At 46.5% G+C, this 13,751-nt stretch overlaps 1 protein-coding gene across 1 annotated transcript in view; it reads right to left on the bottom strand.

Annotated features, from left to right (window-relative positions):
* LOC144770018 (putative cation-transporting ATPase 13A4) overlaps window positions 1-13,751 on the bottom strand; it is a 380,863-nt gene that overhangs the window by 269,238 nt on the left and 97,874 nt on the right. The window contains exon 13 of the mRNA XM_078654211.1: window positions 7,139-7,210. Coding sequence (XP_078510337.1) covers window positions 7,139-7,210 — 72 coding nt within the window. The remainder of the gene's footprint in view (window positions 1-7,138; window positions 7,211-13,751) is intronic.

Below are 13,751 nucleotides of genomic sequence, written 5' to 3'. Positions count from 1 at the left end.
GAGTGGGACAGAGAGCAGGAGGGCACCAAAAACGAGTGGGACAGAGGGCAGAAGGGCATCAAAAACAAGTGGGACAGAGGGCAGAAGGGCACCAAAAATGAGTGGGGCAGAGGGGCACCAAAAGCGAGTGTGACAGAGGGCAGAAAGGCACAAAAAACGAGTGGGGCAGAGGGCAGAAGGGCACCAAAAACTAGTGGGGCAGAGGGCAGAGGGGCACCAAAAGCGAGTATGACAGAGGACAGGAGGGAACCAAAAACTAGTGGGGCAGAGGGCAGAGGGGCACCAAAAGCGAGTATGACAGAGGGCAGAAAGGCACAAAAAACGAGTGGGACAGAGGGCAGAAGGGCACCAAAAACGAGTGGGACAGAGGGCAGGAGGGCACCAAAAACGAGTGGGACAGAGGGCAGAAGGGCACCAAAAACGAGTGGGACAGAGGGCAGGAGGGAACCAGAAACGAGTGGGACAGAGGGCAGGAGGGCACCAAAAACGAGTGGGACAGAGGGCAGAAGGGAACCAAAAACAAGTGGGGCAGAGGGCAGAAGGGCACCAAAAACTAGTGGGGCAGAGGGCAGAGGGGCACCAAAAGCGAGTATGACAGAGGGCAGGAGGGAACCAAAAACTAGTGGGGCAGAGGGCAGAGGGGCACCAAAAGCGAGTATGACAGAGGGCAGGAGGGAACCAAAAACTAGTGGGGCAGAGGGCAGAGGGGCACCAAAAGCGAGTATGACAGAGGGCAGGAGGGAACCAAAAACTAGTGGGGCAGAGGGCAGAGGGGCACCAAAAGCGAGTATGACAGAGGGCAGAAAGGCACAAAAAACAAGTGGGACAGAGGGCAGAAGGGCACCAAAAACAAGTGGGGCAGAGGGCAGAAGGGCACCAAAAACTAGTGGGGCAGAGGGCAGAGGGGCACCAAAAGCGAGTATGACAGAGGGCAGAAAGGCACAAAAAACGAGTGGGACAGGGGGCAGAAGGGCACCAAAAACGAGTGGGACAGAGGGCAGAAGGGCACCAAAAACGAGTGGGACAGAGGGCAGAAGGGCACCAAAAATTAGTGGGACAGAGGGCAGGAGGGAACCAGAAACGAGTGGGACAGAGGGCAGGAGGGCACCAAAAACGAGTGGGACAGAGGGCAGGAGGGCACCAAAAACGAGTGGGCAAAGGGCAGAAGGGCACCAAAAATGATGGGACAGAGGGCAGAAGGGCACCAGAAACGAGTGGGGCAGAAGGGCACCAAAAACGAGTGGGGCAGAGGGCAGAAGGGCACCAAAAATGAGTGGGGCAGAGGGTAGAAGGGCACCAAAAACAATGGGACAGAGGGCAGAAGGGCACCAAAAATGAGTGGGACAGAGGGCATAAAGGCACAACAACGAGTGGGGCAGAGGGCAGAAGGGCAGAAAAAACGAGTTGAGCAGAAGGGCACCAAAAACGAGTGGGGCAGAGGGCAGAAGGGCACCAAAAATGAGTGGAACAGAGGGCAGAAAGGCACAAAAAACGAGTGGGACAGAGGGCAGGAGGGCACCAAAAACGAGTGGGACAGAGGGCAGAAGGGCATCAAAAACAAGTGGGACAGAGGGCAGAAGGGCACCAAAAATGAGTGGGGCAGAGGGGCAGAGGGGCACCAAAAGCGAGTGTGACAGAGGGCAGAAAGGCACAAAAAACGAGTGGGGCAGAGGGCAGAAGGGCACCAAAAACTAGTGGGGCAGAGGGCAGAGGGGCACCAAAAGCGAGTATGACAGAGGACAGGAGGGAACCAAAAACTAGTGGGGCAGAGGGCAGAGGGGCACCAAAAGCGAGTATGACAGAGGGCAGAAAGGCACAAAAAACGAGTGGGACAGAGGGCAGAAGGGCACCAAAAACGAGTGGGACAGAGGGCAGGAGGGCACCAAAAACGAGTGGGACAGAGGGCAGAAGGGCACCAAAAACGAGTGGGACAGAGGGCAGGAGGGAACCAGAAACGAGTGGGACAGAGGGCAGGAGGGCACCAAAAACGAGTGGGACAGAGGGCAGAAGGGAACCAAAAACAAGTGGGGCAGAGGGCAGAAGGGCACCAAAAACTAGTGGGGCAGAGGGCAGAGGGGCACCAAAAGCGAGTATGACAGAGGGCAGGAGGGAACCAAAAACTAGTGGGGCAGAGGGCAGAGGGGCACCAAAAGCGGGTATGACAGAGGGCAGGAGGGAACCAAAAACTAGTGGGGCAGAGGGCAGAGGGGCACCAAAAGCGAGTATGACAGAGGGCAGGAGGGAACCAAAAACTAGTGGGGCAGAGGGCAGAGGGGCACCAAAAGCGAGTATGACAGAGGGCAGAAAGGCACAAAAAACGAGTGGGACAGAGGGCAGAAGGGCACCAAAAACGAGTGGGACAGAGGGCAGAAGGGCACCAAAAACGAGTGGGACAGAGGGCAGGAGGGAACCAGAAACGAGTGGGACAGAGGGCAGGAGGGCACCAAAAACGAGTGGGACAGAGGGCAGAAGGGCACCAAAAACGAGTGGGACAGAGGGCAGGAGGGAACCAGAAACGAGTGGGACAGAGGGCAGGAGGGCACCAAAAACGAGTGGGACAGAGGGCAGAAGGGCACCAAAAACGAGTTGGGCAGAAGGGCACCAAAAACGAGTGGGGCAGAGGGCAGAAGGGCACCAAAAATGAGTGGAACAGAGGGCAGAAAGGCACAAAAAACGAGTGGGACAGAGGGCAGGAGGGCACCAAAAACGAGTGGGACAGAGGGCAGAAGGGCACCAAAAACAAGTGGGACAGAGGGCAGAAGGGCACCAAAAATGAGTGGGGCAGAGGGGCAGAGGGGCACCAAAAGCGAGTGTGACAGAGGGCAGAAAGGCACAAAAAACGAGTGGGACAGAGGGCAGAAGGGCACCAAAAACAAGTGGGGCAGAGGGCAGAAGGGCACCAAAAACTAGTGGGGCAGAGGGCAGAGGGGCACCAAAAGCGAGTATGACAGAGGGCAGGAGGGAACCAAAAACTAGTGGGGCAGAGGGCAGAGGGGCACCAAAAGCGAGTATGACAGAGGGCAGAAAGGCACAAAAAACGAGTGGGACAGAGGGCAGAAGGGCACCAAAAACGAGTGGGACAGAGGGCAGAAGGGCACCAAAAACGAGTGGGACAGAGGGCAGGAGGGAACCAGAAACGAGTGGGACAGAGGGCAGGAGGGCACCAAAAACGAGTGGGACAGAGGGCAGAAGGGAACCAAAAACAAGTGGGGCAGAGGGCAGAAGGGCACCAAAAACTAGTGGGGCAGAGGGCAGAGGGGCACCAAAAGCGAGTATGACAGAGGGCAGGAGGGAACCAAAAACTAGTGGGGCAGAGGGCAGAGGGGCACCAAAAGCGAGTATGACAGAGGGCAGGAGGGAACCAAAAACTAGTGGGGCAGAGGGCAGAGGGGCACCAAAAGCGAGTATGACAGAGGGCAGGAGGGAACCAAAAACTAGTGGGGCAGAGGGCAGAGGGGCACCAAGAGCGAGTATGACAGAGGGCAGAAGGGCACCAAAAACGAGTGGGACAGAGGGCAGAAGGGCACCAAAAACGAGTGGGACAGAGGGCAGGAGGGAACCACAAACGAGTGGGACAGAGGGCAGGAGGGCACCAAAAACGAGTGGGACAGAGGGCAGAAGGGCACCAAAAACGAGTGGGACAGAGGGCAGGAGGGAACCAGAAACGAGTGGGACAGAGGGCAGGAGGGCACCAAAAACGAGTGGGACAGAGGGCAGAAGGGCACCAAAAACGAGTGGGACAGAGGGCAGAAGGGCACCAAAAACGAGTGGGACAGAGGGCAGAAGGGAACCAGAAACGAGTGGCATTTGGCGCCGCAGATACGCACGGTTCGGTTCCTGGCGCACATAGCCATGGTTGCCGCACACAGAGAAAAAAAATTAGAGGGAACATTAATTCTAAGTGTCTTTTAGAATAGAACTGGCTCAAAGACTGGTTAGTCAGAGTCAGTTACCACCAGTACCCATCTGAAAAAATTGAAAAAACTGCACCAAAACCCAAACACTCATAAATTCACTCTCTCCTTGCAGTACTCTAATCATTCAGTCAGTACCCAAGTACTCATGCAGTGATCCAGGCCTTAGCACATGGACTGCTTCAAACGCTTATCCACTATGCATGCAGTCCTGTAACCACCTACACACTTGTCTTTCATACCTTGAATTACCCTGTCAGTTTCCATACACCTACAGCAAACACCCTGTCACTCCCCTTACACTCCTCTAGTGACCCATTCAGCACCATGTGCTAATCCATTCATTACACCACAAACCAAACACTTACATATTCACCCAGGCACTCTCCTTGCAGTACTCTAATCATTCAGTCAGTACCCAAGTACTCATGCAGTGAGCCAGGCCTTAGCACATGGACTGCTTCGAACCCCTATCCACTATGCATGCAGTCCGCTAACCAACCAACACACTTATAGTTCTGCACTTCTACATTCAACAAAAAAAGACAATATTTCTGTTTCAATATTTTAAAAAACATTTTTATTTCCGTTTATATAAAAAATATATTATGTAATTTAAAAAATAAAATATGTAAAAATAAACAGTTAAAAAACTGTAGAAAAGCAGTGTAAAAAATACATATATCTATTATTACATTTAAAAATTATCATTTAAAAAACCTTCGAAATTCACTGAAAAAACCATAGGTTTCAGACATGTTATAGTTAGGAATTAGCATTTAAAAAATCTTAGAAATTCACTGAAAAAACCATAGGTGTCAGGGCTGTTATAGTTAACTGGACATTTCACATTTTGTTGGTTCTGCTAACTATAACTCGCACGCCCGCAATCCACTGCTGATGATGTCACATATTACATCATTCATCAGGTCAGTTATATCACTGATGACATCTCAAATGACATCACTGATGACATCACTGTTGACATCATCTACATGACAATCAGATACACCTCAGCATACACTAGTATAACCTTTCATCACTCTTTGTAAAATACAGAGTACTATATTTGAATCCATTGACACACCAATACAAGTATCTAAAAACCCACTCAGTGATTTCTAGATCTACACACACATCTGATCAATTACCTATATATCCACTCATACATGCTGTCAATGATCAATAGAACACTATTAAATATACTTATACACCTATGTTGACATTACACACCAGCACACATCCTATTCACTTATGCAGTCATCCTACTCACTTATACAAACAATGGATCATATTTACATTTACTCAGCTACACACTTATACAAACACCACTAAAATCACTATTACAAGTATAAAGTAATCCATACAGTCACTCACACAATCACTGAGTCTTATGTATACTTATTTATATACAACTGTCACATACACTGTCTTTTATTTTTCTAGTTTGTTGGACATGTACCATTGAGAAATATATTTGCTCATCACCACACCCATAAAGATATTCCCTCAACCAAACAACTGTTATAACATGTAGTCTTAACCTCATATACCTACTGAATCAACTATTCACACATCTTTGGGCAGTCACACACCCCCCACAAAACCCATACAAATACTCAGGTAACTAATCAATAACTAATATAGACTTTCACATAGCTAGTAACCAACTGGTGGAGCAGTTTACACAACAACTGACAAAGTGATACAGATATTCACACAGTTTAGTCACCATCCAATATATTTAGTGAGACACTATAAATTAGTCAAGTAAACTGTCAATCACACTGCTACTATATCCTCAAGCCAGATATTTATATTTATATATCCACTCATTCTTCAATGCAGATTGCTACATATATATTGCATATTTAAATAACTAACCAAACCACATTCACTGGATGATGTCAGCAGTGATGTCATCAGTGATGTCACTGACCATGTCATGAATTATGTAATTTGTGACATCATCAGCAGTGGTTTGTGGGCGCGCGAGTTATAGTTAGCAGAACTAACTATAACGGAGGAATTTCAATGGTTTTGTACGAGTGAAATGTCTAGCTAGCTATAACAGCCCTGAAACCTATGTTTTTTTCAGTGAATGTATATATATATATAAATCTTCAGCATCCTTTAAATCACGAAACAGCACTCCGAGTAGTGTTGCACTAATTTAATCAAATAGCAGAACAAAACCTAGTGTAGAGTCAGACGGGTTTTGGCTTACTAAATTAGCCATTATTGTTGCCATTACAGATACAACTCCCTTAGGTGTAGAAAGCAAGCGTTATGTGCAACATTGACCGTATACCACACACTTTACAGCTAGGATAGTTCACATTAACAGTCAACCACACATTTATAGGAAACCCTCATTGGGTACGGTGTTCAATCTAGATACAACTGTTCACAGAAAACCATGGTCCTCAAAATGGTGAATGTCAGTTCCCCCCAAAAATAACCTACTACAGACAGATTTTTCTATATCAAGCCCGAGAAACTCAGCAAACCTACATTGAGAAAGGAAGTTGATATTGGTAGACAAGTTGGTACTGTAAACAGTGCTCACTCTATGGAGAGAATTTATTCTATCTTTCGCACAAAAAAAACCTGAGTCTAAGCAAAGCAGGAAATAATGAAAAACCTTGCTGAAGAAAAGCATTCCTTTTCTTGGGACACATTCCCTCACATACCTGAGGTGGCATGCTACATCATTAGGATTCTCCTCACACCATGACAGGAGATCACAGTGTGGGGTACAACTCCCTCAATAAGAAGGAGGAGATCTTCCGATGTTTTGATATATGGTCGAAGGCTTATGGAGCTCTCAAAGGGGGTGAGACTGCTAGATTGGGACATACATGAGAAAAGTGATAGTGATAACTAAAGGTCACTACAGAGGAAGCATGCAACTTTATTCATGTCTTCCTGGGCCAGAATAATAAGGAGTGAAGAGACTCTGCACAGTCACCTGACCCTGCCTCTGTGTGTCATTGATCATTGGTCAATACGTTTCTGCCAACTAGACCCTCGTATGAGGTGTATTAGCCTTCATCAGGAGCTTCAAGTATCGCTTCTGCTCACAAAAACGTGCATATAAAGGAATGAAAATTACCAAACAAAATGCAGATGATAGTATTTTACATTATTATGTAAAGCTCTGAAACCTGCCTGAACACAGATGAAGAATAGATGCAGTCGCTGCATTTGGCGCAGTTACTTACTTTGCCTGCTTCGGGTCCTGGTTTGATGATCAGGCCTGATGACACGTCATCTGTACCACTGTCCTCAATTGCCTGAGAAAAGGAAGCAGAGGTCAAGTGTGTGATGCATTTGAAGAGAAACAGTTCAGTGAAATATATATTATAGTTTGAAAACATTCCAATAACTGTATGTCCAGGTTGTGAGGTCTGCCTTCCGACGGTTCCACATATAACATTTATAATATTTTCTTTCACTCAAACCAAACTGACAAGAATGGGAATTGAGGGAGTTATATAGCAGACCGTTGCAGGAGTGCTGGTGAAATGATCTGTAAATCAACACAATACGATGAGTCACTTTGAGTCACCGAAGCAACTGAAAAGCAATTTACTGGAATGTACTGTGCCATGCCTAATAATCAAGTTCAAATTCAAATTTAAGAAAAAATGTCAATAGGAATTAGGGAAATTACACATTCTGAAGAAATGTATTTATTGTTGTTTGCAGTTAAATATTCTTTTTTAAGTTTAAAGTTTATTGAAGAAAAGATTATAACATACATAATAAAGAAATATCATAAAGGGAAAAATACAATGAAAAACTACTGAGAAGGAAGAGGAGGGAACGAAAGAGGGGAGGGAGATAAAGGGAGGAAGAATAATAGGAAAAAAGCATTACCTGAATCACAAATCTAATTCAACAACATTAGCATTAATAAGTATAATATGAATTATAGACAAACAGCGTGTAGGGTAAGGAGAAAGGAGTAATGTCGAATGAAATTCATCAGAAACATAAAAAAAAAGACAAAAAAGAAAATTATGGAGGTTTCCTAACTTCATCTGAAGTACTAGCTACAGTGGGGGGAGCTAAGGCTGAGTTCGTTAGATAAGAAGATAATGGAAGCCACAAAATATCCCTTTTAATGCATAAGGAAATAGGTGTGATATTGCCTGTATCTAATCTATGATGGAAACAAACAGCATTCCACCAAGCTTTGAAGGAAATGTTCTGGGCTAGTTTCCAGTTGGAAGTAATTAGGTGAAGGGCTATCGCTAACAGCAAATCAATTAATGAGGGGGCGGGGTTAGGGGACGGCCAGGAGGGTGATAAGGAACCTAAATGTTGGAAATGGAAAAAGGGATTTGGGTGTTGAAAATCGTATTAATTTGGGACCAGATTTTGGGCCGATTATGATTGCGGTTTTTCCGCATCCTCCGGGCCGGCGGAAGCCACCGCCGGCCTGGAGGATGCGGAAAAACCGCTGCGGAGCCTCCAAAGACTCACCGCCAAATTAGGATGGCTGGTGGGTCTGCAATTCCGTCCGCAGCTTTTCCGCCGCGGTCACCTTCCGACCGCGGCGGAAAAGCTCTAACATGGCTGGCGGTGTCTATCAGACACCGCCAGCCATATTAGGATGGTGGTGAATACATGCTTTTCCGCGGCGGCTTTTCCGCCGTGGAAAAGCATACGGACTTTCACTTCGGGGGCCCGTTGCGGGCCCCCTGGGTGAAAGGGGGGTGGGGGGTGCACATGGGGGTACCTAAGGTACCCCCTGCATTTGCATGCACAAAGTGGCCGGCACTGCGCAGTGCCTGCTGCTTTGTGCATGCAAATGCGATGCATGCATTTTTAACCTTGCGGCGGGTGCAGCTTGAAGCTGCATCCGCCGCAATGTTAAAGATAGAGGATGTGACCGCCACCCTGGCGGTGACATCCTAATCTGCTCGGAGGGAACGCCGCAGCCCCTGCGGACGTTCCCTCCTCCTCAGGGGTCGCGGACGGACTCAAGTCCGTACGCGATCCTAATCGGCCCCTAAATGCCAAAAACCGGAAAGAGAGGGGCAAATGAAAAGCAAATGATTTAAATTATTATTTTATTATTATTATTATTATTACATTTCTTAAGCGCACAGCTACCCGTAGGTTTCCCGGCGCTAGGCATATAAAACAGTATACAAAATGGGGGGGGGCGTCTAATCAGCAGTCTTACATATTGAAAAGCCAGGTCTTAATTCCCTTACGGAAAGTCAGGAAGCACATTTCAGAACGCAGAGGGGGGGGTAAAGAGTTCCAAAGAGAGGGAGCCAGCAGAGAAAATGAGCGACCTCCCATTTTTGCTCTCTTGATACGCGGTATCCTGAACTTATTCTGGGTGGAAGACCTAAGTGTGCGCGGTGGAAGATATTGCTGCACCAGAACAGATAGGTAAAGTGGCGCTTTTCCGGTCATAATTTTATGCATAAAACATAATGCCTTAAATTTGACCCTGCTCTCGATCCGCAGCCAGTGTAGTTTACGCATGTGGGACGAGGCTGAGGTTCTGGCGGGTAGGTTACAAATAAGGCGAACAGCCATATTTTGTACTACCTGGTACTTCTTAGTTACCTCCTTGCAGGCACCCAGAAGTAAGATGTTACCATAGTCCAGGCGTGAGATGACAAGAGCCTGGACTACAGTTCTCAGGGTGTCAGCAGGCAGCATCCACGAGATTTTCCTTAGCCACCTGATGATGGTGGTACAGGTGGCGGAGACTTTCACGACGTGTTGCCTGAAGGACAATTGATTGTCCAGGAGGACCCCAAGATTACGAGCAGTAGAAGTTGGAGTGGGAAGAGGGCCCATCTCCGGCGGCCAATGTTGTGGGCCCCAGAGCGGGATGTCAGAGCCAAACAGGAGCAATTCTGTTTTCTCCCCGTTCAGTTTTAATTTGTGCTCAAACATCCATGCCGAAATCTGTTTTAGTCCAGCTTGAAGGGAGGAGAAGGGGAGGTGCTTGTTGGTGGAAAGTGAGTAGATGACTTGTGTGTCATCAGCATAGGAATAAATAGAGAGACCTGCCTGTTCCGCCAAAAAAGCAAGAGTTCTCACATATAAATTAAAAAAAAGGGGACTGAGGATAGAACCTTGTGGGACACCGTGATTAGAGGAAAAAGTTGATGAGGCAGAAGTAGAGGAAAAAACTTGAAACGTGCGATTAGACAGAAAGTTTGAAATCCAGGCCAGGGCGGAACCATCGACACCCGCCTCTCTCAGGGTGGACAACAAGATGGAATGGGAGACGGTGTCAAATGCGGCACTCAGATCAAGCAAAATGAGTGCCACAGTCTCCCCGTTGTCCACCTTTTGCCTGATGGATTCTGACACACCAAGGAGAGTGGTTTCAGTCGAGAAACCGGCCCTGAACCCGGATTGAGAACCATGAAGAAGGTTAGAAGTTTCCACGTGAGAATTAAGCAAAGAGTTAACGTGTTTCTCCAAGATTTTAGAAAAACATGAAAGTAAAGAGATAGGGCGAAAATTAGACGGGTTATTAGGATCTAAGTTGGCCTTTTTTAATAATGGGACCACCATAGCGTGCTTCCATTCGTTGGGAACGATAGCTTCAGTAAGGGAGGCATTCAAAACCTTCAAAATAATAAGGAGTAGGGCTGGGTCCAAAGAACTCAGGACTTGAGGAGGCATAGGGTCAAGGGGGGAACCAGATGTTATGTCCTGTAAATACTTTTTTAGAAGCGTAGGGGAGATGGGGTCCCAGGCAAGGAGTTGAGGAGGCACGGAAGTAAAACAAGGGGAGGTGACAGGTGGGGGAGTACATGCGGTTGAAACAAGGTGAGTGGACACAGCAGGAGAAGAATTGAAGGTGTCATAGATCTTCTCGATCTTTTCAACAAAGAAATTGGCCAAAACTTCACACTGGGAGGTGTCAAGGCTGGGGGCCTTGGGTACAGTAGATGCACCTGACAGCTCCTTCACAATTTTGAACAGGGCCTTAGGTCTATTCTGCGCCGTAAGGAGCGTGGTGTTCGCAAAGGAAGCTCTGGCACTATCACAAGACGTGTGGTAGGTTTTAAGAGCAGCCTTATATTCTGCTTTCTGACCAGCATCATAATTGGAGCGCCATATGCGTTCCAATTTTTTGCATTTAGATTTTTCTAAGCGAAGGGCGTCAGTAAACCATGGAGCTGGTGGGTGATGAATATGCGATTTATTTTTTTGCATTGGGAGACAAGAATCCAAGGCAGTTGTCAACCACCGTTTAACAGAAGGTAGCTCCTTGGTAGACATACTACTGGACAATGGAGGAATTGAATTAGTAAGAAACAAGTTTAGTTTGTCTGTATCTAAACGTTTCCAATTCCTACTGGCTTTGTGGGGGAGAGTGGGAGTGGGGGGGTTAAAAGTAGCCATTTCAATAGAGAAATTTACAATAAAATGGTCCGACCAAGGGACCTGCAATGAGGATTGGTACGAGATGCCAGAAAGATTAGAAATAATAGGGTCTAAAAGGTTACCGGCCTTATGAGTGGGGTCAAAATTGTGGAGGTGGAGATCTAAAGCTGCAAGATCCTGTAAAAAACGTGTGGAAGTGGCACACGAAGCAGAGTTAAAATGGATGTTTAGATCACCAACAACCATAAAGTTATTTGATTGTGCAAGGAGTGGGGCAATAAGATCAGGGAGAGAGGAAGCCCAGCTACTCGCTGAGCCAGGCGGACGATAAATCAGCGTGCCGGTTAGAGTAAAGTGCGGGGTGAGTAATAGCTTAAACAAACCAGCTTTGCAGTTAGGGAAATCAAGATCTTCCCATTTACAGGAGAATTCTCTCCTGAAAATGATGGCAATTCCCCCGCCATCTTTAAGAGGCCGGTTTCGCCCAACGTAGGTGTAATCATTGGGGAGAGCCATGGCGATGTCGGGGCCAGAGCTCTCATTTAACCATGTTTCCGTTATAAACATGGCAGCTGGGCTGACTGTCTGTAGAAGGTCAAAAATGTCTCTCTTGTGTTTAGCGAGAGAACGGCAGTTGATACTAATAAATTTCAAAGAGGGACCAGGATTAGGTAATTTAGAAGGGAGAAAGCTGCGCCGGGAGGGAGGGTTCCAAAAGGTAGAGGACGTAGAGTCTATCCGAGAGGTAAAAGATTCCAATGAAAGATTGCAGGATGGACAAGAAGTTGGAGCATTGTGACAGTTAAAAACAAAGTTCGAAGAGCAGGGGGGTCCCCGCAACCGCAATAGAGCAGTACGGGTATACGTGACACAATTGAGGGCATCGGGACTGGGCCCTGGGCACGTACTGGCGCGGACGGGCGCAGACGGGCTTGACTTGTGCGCGACTTCGGCGCGAAGTCGGCGCTCCCGCTGCGCTCGTCCGCTGCGCTTCCTCCATGCCCCCATTAAGTACTAAGGGTGAGGGACCACTAGACCGCTCACCTGCAAGGACTAGCGCAGGGCGGAAGTGGTGTCAGCCTCCAGGAAGTGCGCACCTCGGACTGGTCCTCCGCAACAAACGGCACAAGCCGGGGCGGAACGGGACCACGAGGGCGGTAAAGTGCAGGAAATGCGGCTGTCACATACAAAAGGTAAGAATGAACATTTTAAAAATGGTTTGTCCGGCGCGCTTTTCAGCTGAAGACCCCTTACATGACCAGCAGTTTGAGGGGAGGTCTGAGGAAAAAGAAGCCAATTTCATTGGAGTAAAAAGAAGGCGCTTGTAAATAAGATAAAGAGTCTGAGAGGTATTAGCTGCTCTTGACGTTTTATGAATTTTTAACCATAATTTGTCCCAAAAAGGAATAGACCAACATTCTACAAGATCCTTTTCCCAGGCCAACTCACATTTACTCTTGGTCCTGTCAGAAGAGAAGAATACATTTCTATAAAGAGAAGAGGCCGAAGTAGTAGAAGCCAATGAAGAAAAGAGATTGGAGCATTTGGTGGGAATGATGGGGTCAAGCGGCAGGGAAAGAAGATAGTGCAAAAGAGCAGGAAGAAGTGAGTCATATTGAGGTTTACAGGAAGAAGGTAAAGAAAATTGTAATTGAAGATCCGAAAAAGAGAGAGGAAGATTATTAGATAACAGTTGGGAAATGCAGAGTAAACCTTTGGATCTCCAAGTTTTCCAATAAATGGTACGGCCCTTAATATGTAATAAGTGATTGCACAAAATAGCTTGCTGATCTAATGAAGAAAAAGCAGGGTAAGAGGATGGAAGAAAAGGTAGTAATATATCACGCGTATGGGAGATCACCTGAGGGCGAAAAGAAGAGATATTATTAGTGAAAGCAAGAGATTCAGTAAAATGAAATGGAGCCATAAAGTATTTCTCAATATTCAACCAAATAGGACGATAAACACTATGATCTTGATCATAAGAAAGACAGCGGGAAGATTGTCTCAAAGAAAAAGCTTAATGATTGGATTTATAATCAGCAAATTTGAGACCGCCAGAAAGTTTATCAGCTTTGAGAGCATTAAGAGCTATTCAGGGACATTTATTCTTCCAAAGAAACTTGTTTAATATAGAGTCAAGTTTTCTAAAGTAGAAACCAGGGATATGGACTGGAATCATGGATAAAAGATAGAGAATAATCGGAGAAAGCATCATCTTAATAGAGTCTAGACGACCCCACCAGAAGAGAAAGAGTGGATGCCAACGGTCAAAAGACGCGGACAAAGTCTTTGAAAGATGATCAAAATTTTCTTTCAGAGTCTCTGGGATGGTAGGAGAGAACCATACTCCTAAGTATTTAATTTTAGAAGTTTTCCAAGAAAAACCAGTAGAGACAAAATATTGTTTTAAACAAAGAACATTTAAAGGAACAACTTCACATTTATCAGAATTAAGTC

This window comes from Lissotriton helveticus, chromosome 7, assembly GCF_964261635.1.
Source record: "Lissotriton helveticus chromosome 7, aLisHel1.1, whole genome shotgun sequence".
Classification (NCBI taxonomy): Eukaryota; Metazoa; Chordata; class Amphibia; order Caudata; family Salamandridae; genus Lissotriton; species Lissotriton helveticus.
The sequence above is the reverse complement of the archived record's forward strand: the minus strand, read 5'-3'. Positions and strand labels throughout refer to the sequence as shown.